A 9,393-nucleotide genomic window follows, 5' to 3' on the forward strand; every position below is an offset into this window, starting at 1 on the left:
AAGATGTCTACCTTTTGCATTGGCAAGTGAGGCTTAAAGTGACCAAAAAACAACATTGATTCTTCTCTTTATTCCCTTCTTGTTTAATGATATCTTTATTTGAACAAAGAATCGCATGTGATCCAAGATTGCGTTCTTGTCTTAAAATCGAAATGTTTAGCTCTTAACTTGCATTGGTGGGTTTGAGGCTTAATCGTTAAGTAACCAAGAAATAACATTCCCGCCTTCAAATGGAAATGTCTAACTCTTTGCACGGAAACTGATAGTGCAAAAAATATGAAAACAGGGGAGGGGAGGAAGAGAGGAGGCTTAAATGTTAAGTAACCAAGAAATAACAGGGACCACATATTTTCAGTCCTCGGATGTGACGATGCTTTGGTCCCTTTCCGTCGTGTTCTTCTATCTCTTTAGCATCTTCCTACTTGCTTGGCGCGGTTTCGAAGATAGAATAATAATAATAAAAATAAAAAAGATTTTTAAGGCAAAGTTGTGAACCAAGCAATTCAAAAAAACCTATTTGTGATTAAAGTTATGGTTGTTTTTTAAAGTATTTTTTTACTCAAAAATATATTAAAATAATATTTTTTTATTTTTAAAAAATTATTTTTAATATCGCACATCAAAATAATCTAAAAACATCAAAAAAATATTAATTTAAAACAAAGAAAATAATAAATTTTTTTAATTATTTTAAAAACATTTTAGAAACACAAAATCAAACATGTGTAAACTCTCTCATGCTAGCCAGCAAATTGAAGCAGTTGATAGTGGAGGATTGATGCTTTACTTGGAATTGTCCTTTTTCCCATGCATGAATTTTGTTTTTCAATCTGTACGGATAATAGCTAGAAATGAGAGAGGATTCTTTAACTCCTCCTCTTAAAGTAACCGGGGAGATGTTGTTGAACTGGAACCTTGTTTTTCCCTTCCTTCTTTGCAACAAAATGTATATGTCATCCAATTCAACCCAACAAACACGTCCAAATCATCCAAAACTTCTTCTGTAATTTTTCTTAAAAATAAAGATTATAATTGGTTAGTAAATGTAAGGGGAAGAGAATACATAGCTGCTTTTTATTTAAAATGGTATTTGATTAGTGCTTGAAATAAATAAATAAATAAATGTCACTTTAAAAGGAAATTGTTTTTCTTTCAAAGCATATCGTGAAGGAAAGTTATAAATGATTTAATATGATATGTTTTAAAGGAAAAGCAATCTCTTCTTCTTAAAGTGATATTTATTCTGATCTCAAGGCTTATTAAAATATTCCTAGAAAATATTTTAAAATTAGAACAATAAAATCTAACTTTTATCTCGGCATCACAACATTGAATAGTTTCTTAATTAATACCCCTGTTTTTGCACTTTCTTAATTGGTAGGCTGTATTTTTGCCTACATTGCAAGATCATATGGTGAAGGTGTAAAAGTGTTAACATTTAAAACTTAAAAGGATAAAAGTGAAGTTGCCCTATTTTTTATTTCTGAGTTCCCGCTCTTTCCTTGGTTTGTCTCAGGTCTCCCCTCTTTGTAAACGTGGGGTCCCCTCAATTTTCAGGGTCCACAGAAATTATAGTCCTAAACAAACCTCGGAACAATCAATGATGACTTCACTTTTCTCTGGACCAGCCGCCTGTATCTTTAGCGGCACCACCATTCTGTCAATGCTGACGATGTGATGTCTGTGTTCTTTAACTCCTTTTTTTTTTTTCCCTTCTCTCTGACGTTTGCCGGAAAGTAACCTGATTGACGATTTTCTCTGTTTCTAGATCACCATCTCTCTCCGCTTTCTGAATAAACAAACTGAATTCTTGTACCAGAATAAAAAATGCTTGAAAATACGAGATTATCATGTTTTTTTTCTTTATTTTTTTATATTTCAATCCTTCATTTTTGTGATAATTTTTTATATTTTCAAACTTAATTTATCCAGACAAACAACTTGAAAAAAAATAATAATAAGGTTCTTCACTACCTAGGAAAACATAGTATAACAAATATTTCAGATATGTATATTAACAAAAACTACGCTGATGTATTTTGGTATAACAAATATTTTAAAAAATAATTATAAATACACTCTTAAACAGACCATTAGATTTGGCTAGTATTTTAAGACCAGACATAAAAATATTTATTGGAAGAAATAAAATAAATCCATGACAATTTTAAAAAAGAAATTTTTGGATGGAAACATGTAAAAATAGCAATATACTTAACAAGCACAGGGCATCCTGACTTTTCACCGTAAAACTACAGTTGCTAGCTAGCTACTAATTAAGTACACATTCAGATATGTATTCTCTGCATGTGTCTATTTTGTTACAAGACAATTCTAAAAATTATAAACCGTGGTTACAGGTTTCCTAAGCAGGGGCACATCTGAATATACACCTATAAAACGAGGGCATAACAGTTCAATCACACGCACCAGCACCAGCACACTCCTCCGTTTTCCACTCTCGTTACTTTTTGTGCAAGACAGACACTCTCCTCTACTCCCTCCCTCCCTCCCCTCACCATATCTCTCTCTAAGAAGCTAAGCAGCAATGTCTCGCCGTGGTGGCGGCCGACGATCCGAAACTCGTCGTGACCAGGACTCATCCGCTCCGTCACCTTCATTTCAGCGCGGTGGTGGTGGTGGAGGCCGTGGCCGTGGTGGAAGAGGCGTCTCCACTCCTGCTCCGTCTCCAACTCCAGTTCGTGCTCCTACCTCGGCGGCACCCGGCTACCTCTCCGCAACCGCAGGTCCTTCGGCAAAACCAACTCCTCAAGCGGCTTATACAGCGGCGGCGGCTTCGAGTTCCTCTTCAGTCGGGGAGCTGAGTCAAGAGACCGCAAAGAAGTTGACATTGGGAGGGCTGGTGCCTGTCTCTTCAAAGGCGATAGTGCCTCCGCGACGACCAGATTATGGAAAGATAGGGAAGAAATGTGTGATTAGAGCGAATCATTTTGTAGTTGAGGTTTCTGATAGAGATCTCTTTCACTACGATGTACGTAATGCTCTCTCTTTGACTACGTATTTACATGAACGTACGTTTTAACCAACATCTTAGTTTTCTGTTGGTTAGTTATAAGTCTCAACGTTCAGTCTTTTATGGTTAAAAATGTTATGATTTTGATGAATAGCCGGGTTTTTGGATTAGGTGGCAATAACTCCTGAAATTACATCAAAGAAAGTCAATAGAGATGTAATATCTCAACTTGTTCGTTCTTACCGTGAGTCTCATCTGGGCAACCGGATGCCAGCTTATGATGGCAGGAAAAGTCTATACACTGCTGGGGCATTGCCTTTTGAAGCAAAGGAGTTTGTTGTGAAGTTGGCTGAGAGGGGTGATCCTGCCAGTTCATCCAGTTCTGTCAAGTAATTCCTGTTCTGTTATGCCTATGTGATTTTTGTATGTATTGGCTGTTTGAAAAAAATTATGATTACTGAATTTGTTTTAACTTGCTCATGCCATTGGTTGATGCGCAGAAAGGAACGTCAATTTAAGGTGGCCATCAAATATGCATCCAAAGTTGATATGTATCATTTGAAGGAGTTCCTTAGTGGTAGACAAGCGGATGCTCCACAGGAAACCATACAAATCCTTGACATTGTTCTCAGAGCATCACCATCAGAGAAGTAATTCAACTTAATTGCTTAGAAATGTAAACTTCCTTTTCTTTTCCCCTTACCTTTGCTTGTGTTTGACTAGGTACATTACTGTTGGGCGATCGTTTTTCTCACCTGATTTGGGTCCAAAAGGCGATCTCGGTGATGGAATAGAATATTGGAGGGGGTATTATCAAAGTCTTCGGCCAACCCAAATGGGACTATCTTTCAATATTGGTACAGCTTCTCTTCTTATAGTTATTTTGATTATCCAAAATTTATGCATTGATACTTGCTGTTTTAAATGTAAATCTGTTGAGAATTTCTCCCCTTTAACATCTTATTTTCATGTTGTAGATGTGTCGGCCAGATCCTTTTATGAGCCAATTTTGGTAACTGAGTTTGTAGCGAAGTACTTTAATTTTAGAGACTTATCAAGGCCTCTTTCTGATCAGGAGCGTGTTAAGGTAACTTTCGCTTGCTATTATGCACAGCCCAAGATCATTCATGTGAATATACCCACATGCTTTCTCTTTTGCCAATTTGAAATTTAAGTGTCTTGTATATTTCTTTGAGTGCAATTTTCAGGTGAAAAGGGCCTTGAGAGGAATCAAAGTACAAATTACTTACAGTGACTACACTAAAAGCTACAAGGTTACTGGCATATCTAATCTACCAGTAAACAAAACAATGTAAGTTTCTTGGCTTCACACTACATGGATGTGGGTATACTTAAGATTCTGAAGCTCATAGATTCTATGGTGTAGACTGTTGATATGTTTTTTTTTGTATTTTTCGAGGTTCCTAAGAATTGTTTAAAAATGAGGGAGACAAGTAAGGTTATGTTTGACTATGTGTTATTAAACTCTATTTACAAAGTGTAAAACTTTTTCTGCAGAATAATTTTTTCCTTTTTTAACTTCTCTCGAAATCTGAAGCGTCAAGCAAGTATTTGGAAGTACTTGACCATTCTTGTATTGGTGGATGATTTATTGTATCTATCTAATGTATCTTTTTAGTTCTTGTTCTTGGGGCCACACCTACTATAAATTATCCTGAAGCTAGCTCAATCGTAAAAAACCAAAAATTGCAGAACTCAATACTAAGCCTCAGGAAAAGGAATGTTGTACATATTTGTGGTATTAGGTGTGAATAATGTGATAATACTATATTTGTGATCCTTTCTCCTATCATTCTGAACTTTCTGCCAGCTTTGTTTCTGTAGGTTTACTCTGGATGATAAGAAAACAAAGGTGTCAGTCTATCAGTATTTTTTGGAGAGATACAATATTGGGCTGAAATATACATCTTTGCCTCCCCTTCAAGCTGGAACTGATGCAAAACCTATTTATTTGCCCATGGAGGTTTGTTATTTTAGATAAGGTCCCTTTGATTATTGTACCTCTGGATGTGGCTATTGATAAGGTTTGCTTATTTTGGTTATTCTTTGCATTGCAGCTTTGTCAGATTGCTGGAGGACAACGATACACTAAGAAGCTAAATGAAAGACAAGTCACAGCCCTTTTAAGAGCAACCTGTCAACGGCCTTCTGCTAGGGAAAATAATATTAAGCAGGCAAATAATCTCTCCTTGACATCTTTATTTCCATCATTGCGAATCTTGATTTTTGTGTTTTATGCATGTTTTCTTTTTCCTCATTTTTGGCTTTATAAGTAGTCACACTCTCCATACTTTTCATGTAGATGGTAAGGCAAAATGATTACAGTAAGAATGCGCTTGTGAGGGATGAATTTGGAATTCAAGTGAAAGAAGAACTCACATTGGTTGATGCTCGAGTATTACCCCCTCCCATGGTAATCATTCATTCTGCTTTGGATTCATGGTGTATCCAATGAATTGATTATTAACAGCATTAATATCACTTTTTCCTGTGATCTTGCAGCTTAAATATCATGATACAGGGCGAGAAGCTAGAGTGGATCCGCGCTTTGGACAATGGAACATGATAGACAAGGTGGATTGATGATTAACAAGATCGTTAGTGATAAAAGGCTTGTTTATGAGAAAGCTTGAGTTTGAGCGTTTATGTTTCAGTTTTCACTGTTCATTCCACATTCACCATAGAAGGTTAAGATGATTGTTCTGCTTAAAAAATAGTTGTAGTTCTAGGATAGAAAAAGGTGAATGTGCTTCCAAATCAAAAACCAACTTGCATCATAATGTTTGTATACCATAACTTCAGGTATTTAAGGACTTTTGGAGTCTCTGTGAAAGTATATTTCTGATGTACCCTGAGCGTGCACGCATGTAGTTTGAAAAATGTAGTGATCTTCATGGCTAGATGACTTTCTGAAATGATGATTTTGCAGAAAATGGTGAATGGAGGCAGAATCGATTTCTGGACCTGTTTGAACTTCTCTACAAGAGTGCACAGAGAGTTGCCATCTGAATTTTGTTGGCAGTTAATGGATATGTGCAATAACAAAGGAATGGTTTGACTTCGCCCCTCATTCATTTTTTCTGCCATTTCCATACCCATCAGTTTCGTTGCTTTTCTGGTAGATTGACTCTTTGAGTTGATTTGAATATAATACTAGGAATTCAACCCAGAACCCATTATTCCAATACGCTCAGCTGATTCTAGGCAAATTGAGAAGGCTCTTCATGATGTTCATAAGCAATGCACTGCAGAACTTGCAAATCAGAAGGGGAAACAGCTTCAGCTGCTGATTATTATTCTACCTGATGTCACCGGATCCTATGGTTAGTAACAGTTATGCTTTGAAATTCATACAACAGTTGTTTGTCTTGTAACTAAGATCTTTCTTTCTTGTAGGGAAAATCAAACGTGTTTGTGAAACTGAGTTAGGAATAGTTTCACAATGCTGTCAGCCCCAGCAGGCAAAGAAGCTTAGCAAACAATACATGGAAAATGTTGCTCTCAAAATTAATGTGAAGGTTTGTTGATTTTCCTTGTTAATTTTTTATTCTTCATCCTGCTAGTCATTTGAAGTATTAAATTAAGAATTGGATCTTTCTAGGCTGGGGGACGAAACACTGTATTGAATGATGCTTTTCATAGAAGAATTCCTCTTCTTACTGATGTTCCTACTATTGTTTTTGGTGCTGATGTAACCCATCCACAAGCGGGAGAAGACGCAGGCCCATCAATTGCAGCAGTATGTTGAGATGGACTATCATTTAATTATGATGTCTAAATTTTCTTCGATGTATTTAATAGTTTTTTTTATTATTATTATTTTTTTTTTGGGCGCACAGGTAGTTGCTTCTATGGATTGGCCAGAGGTAACCAAGTATAGAGGACTTGTCTCTGCACAGGCTCACCGTGAAGAAATTATCGAGGATCTTTACAAAAAATACCAGGATCCAAAGAAGGGTTTAGTTCATGGTGGAATGATCAGGTAAGGAATTGACACGCCTACTTCCCCAATGCCATATTTTAGAAAGATTCATAACTGCCATCATTTTGATTCTATTTGCAGGGAACTGTTAATTGCTTTCAAAAGATCCACCGGCCAAAAACCTTTTAGAATTATATTCTACAGGTAACCATATCATTAGATGACTGAAGAGTTGTAGCATTTTTGTGTCAACTCAGACCATTTCTCATTTCTCATTTGACAGAGATGGTGTTAGTGAAGGTCAATTCAGCCAAGTTCTGCTGCATGAGATGCAGGCAATACGACAGGTATTGCGTTGTTGGTTAAGGATAACATAGCTGTGGTCTATTGATACTGCTGTTGGCCATACGTGTTTTAAAATGCTTGATGGTTTAAGTTAGATTTAATGGTTTGTGCTTTCTGTGGTGTGTCCAAAGAGAGGGCTAACCATGTTGGGCAGCTCACACTTTCCATAACCTCTCATATTTCTGTTGATTGTGGTGTTTGTTCCTGGTTGTGGTACAATGCCAGTAAGCTATGCCAGCTAATCTTGCTACTTGCATGATTATCGATTGGATTCTACCATTTCTATGAACTTGTCAATTTCTTATTTCCCTGAATTCAGTTAATGGTAAAGCTTGTGTTTTGATATGCACATTTTAAAATCTTTCTAGGCATGTGGCTCCCTAGAAGAAGGGTATTGTCCTCGGGTTACCTTTGTAGTAGTTCAGAAAAGGCATCATACACGCTTTTTCCCTGCTGACCATAACAGGCGTGATCAGACTGACAAGAGTGGCAATATCTTACCAGGTTTTAAATTTCGCTTCCCCTCAGTTCTTTTGTTTTCTTTTTGTTGGGATCTGATTTTTTTTCCTGAACGTTATTTTTTTCGTAATGTTGAATTGTTTCAGGTACAGTTGTTGATACTAAAATTTGCCACCCTACAGAGTTTGACTTCTACCTAAACAGTCATGCTGGAATTCAGGTAAGAGATTATGCCAACAGCCAACATGTTGAAATAAATGATGAATTAGTGATCTTGCAGCTCTTGTTATGATATGACATCCAAGTTGATTAAAAAAACATTAAGACACTTGTTATTCTGTCTCTATACATGCAGGGAACCAGCAGACCTACACATTACCACGTGTTGTTTGATGAAAACAACTTCAGTTCTGATGGTTTACAAACCCTCACTAACAATTTGTGCTACACGTAATGTTTTGGCACCCCTTCCTGATGATATAGTTTGTTTTGCGTAGTAAAATCCGGACGTCTTGAATTATTATTATTTTTTTCCTGATAAGATATTGATTCTCTCTCCAGGTATGCAAGATGCACTCGGTCTGTTTCCATAGGTCAGACCATTTTCTCCACTCTCTTCTTTTTTTCTTTTTTTACTGGTAACTTGGTTATTTTCCATCAGAATGTTAATACCTGACATGTTTGAAAATGTGCAGTGCCTCCCGCATATTATGCTCATTTGGCAGCTTTTAGGGCGCGATATTACATTGAGGGTGAAACATCAGATGCTGGTTCATCTGGTGGGACTGCTGAGTTCCGTCCTCTTCCGGTTATCAAAGAAAATGTGAAGGATGTGATGTTTTACTGTTGATGTAGTCGGCCTTTCTTTTGTGTGGAGTTTTGCTGCTATTCTGCAGTTTAATCAACTTCCAAAGCATACATCACTGTAGTTGATGCGGAAAGATACATAAAGAAAGTCATACGCGCCTACGCGGCCCTTCTTCCTTTTTATAGAAATGGTGAAATACAAGGCTGGACTTGACTTTTGTCCACATACAATGCTTTTTAACATTAGGTTCAAAACCATGTATTGGATGTTCATGTTAGTTCTCTAAATTCATATATAGTGGATATAATAAATTTAAGTTAATATTTTGGAGTTTCTAGCATTTTATTATGAAAATCTGGAGATGTTTGTTTAAGTGTTTTTTAATTGAAAATATGAACTTTTCTTGTTTTAAATAATTTTTTAAAAACTGGAATGTTAGAAGCTATAGATTATTTGGTTTTTAACTATAATTATTATGAATTACCATTGAATTTTTTTAAAAACTTTATATTTATAAATTTATATTTAGAGGAGAGGAATTGCATGTTTAAAGTGATATCTTTTTATTATTTTTCTATTTAATAGACAATCTATCTAAAATAAAAAGCAAAATAAAAAGCAAAACTTTATATAAATAGTGAGTTCTAAAAATTTTATAAATAGTAAAATATCTATTTATTTTTAAATAATATTAATATATTATTTAAAAATAATTTTAGAAATTTAATCAATCAATTCCTTACTTATTATTTTAAAACTAGAATTATAATACTTGAATTAAATACATTCTAGTGTTTATTTTCTACAATTATTTTTAATTAAATTATACTTGATTAATTATTCCAGTTTAATTTTTGATTAATG

At 35.4% G+C, this 9,393-nt stretch overlaps 1 protein-coding gene across 3 annotated transcripts; it reads left to right on the forward strand.

Moving 5' to 3' along the window:
* Positions 1–2,428: 2,428 nt before the first annotated feature.
* LOC7463340 (protein argonaute 5) lies at positions 2,429–8,862 on the forward strand. Of its 3 annotated transcripts, none has more exons than XM_024608257.2 (22): positions 2,429–2,992; positions 3,146–3,363; positions 3,475–3,624; positions 3,698–3,831; positions 3,952–4,061; positions 4,183–4,286; positions 4,820–4,958; positions 5,053–5,169; positions 5,298–5,408; positions 5,498–5,569; positions 5,925–6,047; positions 6,153–6,318; positions 6,392–6,513; positions 6,597–6,734; positions 6,835–6,977; positions 7,059–7,121; positions 7,201–7,264; positions 7,631–7,766; positions 7,868–7,941; positions 8,077–8,171; positions 8,283–8,314; positions 8,417–8,862. In XM_024608257.2, the coding sequence occupies exons 1-22, from the start codon at positions 2,549–2,551 to the stop codon at positions 8,569–8,571; spliced, it is 2,910 nt and encodes a 969-aa protein (XP_024464025.1). In that variant the 5' UTR covers positions 2,429–2,548; the 3' UTR covers positions 8,572–8,862. The 3 variants fall into 3 exon arrangements, with proteins under 3 accessions (XP_024464025.1, XP_024464027.1, XP_024464026.1); XM_024608259.2 differs by having other exon boundaries at positions 2,854–2,992; positions 3,129–3,363; XM_024608258.2 differs by having other exon boundaries at positions 2,894–3,032.
* The last annotated feature ends 531 nt before the right edge of the window (positions 8,863–9,393 follow it).

This window comes from Populus trichocarpa, chromosome 9 (genome assembly GCF_000002775.5).
Source record: "Populus trichocarpa isolate Nisqually-1 chromosome 9, P.trichocarpa_v4.1, whole genome shotgun sequence".
In the NCBI taxonomy this organism is placed as follows: domain Eukaryota; kingdom Viridiplantae; phylum Streptophyta; class Magnoliopsida; order Malpighiales; family Salicaceae; genus Populus; species Populus trichocarpa.

Bases quoted from the DNA above. Each gene is read 5' to 3' on its own strand.
- LOC7463340 (XM_024608257.2), top strand. From the start codon at position 2,549: ATGTCTCGCCGTGGTGGCGGCCGACGATCCGAAACTCGTCGTGACCAG. The intron at 3,364-3,474 runs GTAATTCCTGTT...GTTGATGCGCAG, and splicing joins AGTTCATCCAGTTCTGTCAA to AAAGGAACGTCAATTTAAGG. The intron at 6,319-6,391 runs GTTAGTAACAGT...TCTTTCTTGTAG, and splicing joins TGATGTCACCGGATCCTATG to GGAAAATCAAACGTGTTTGT.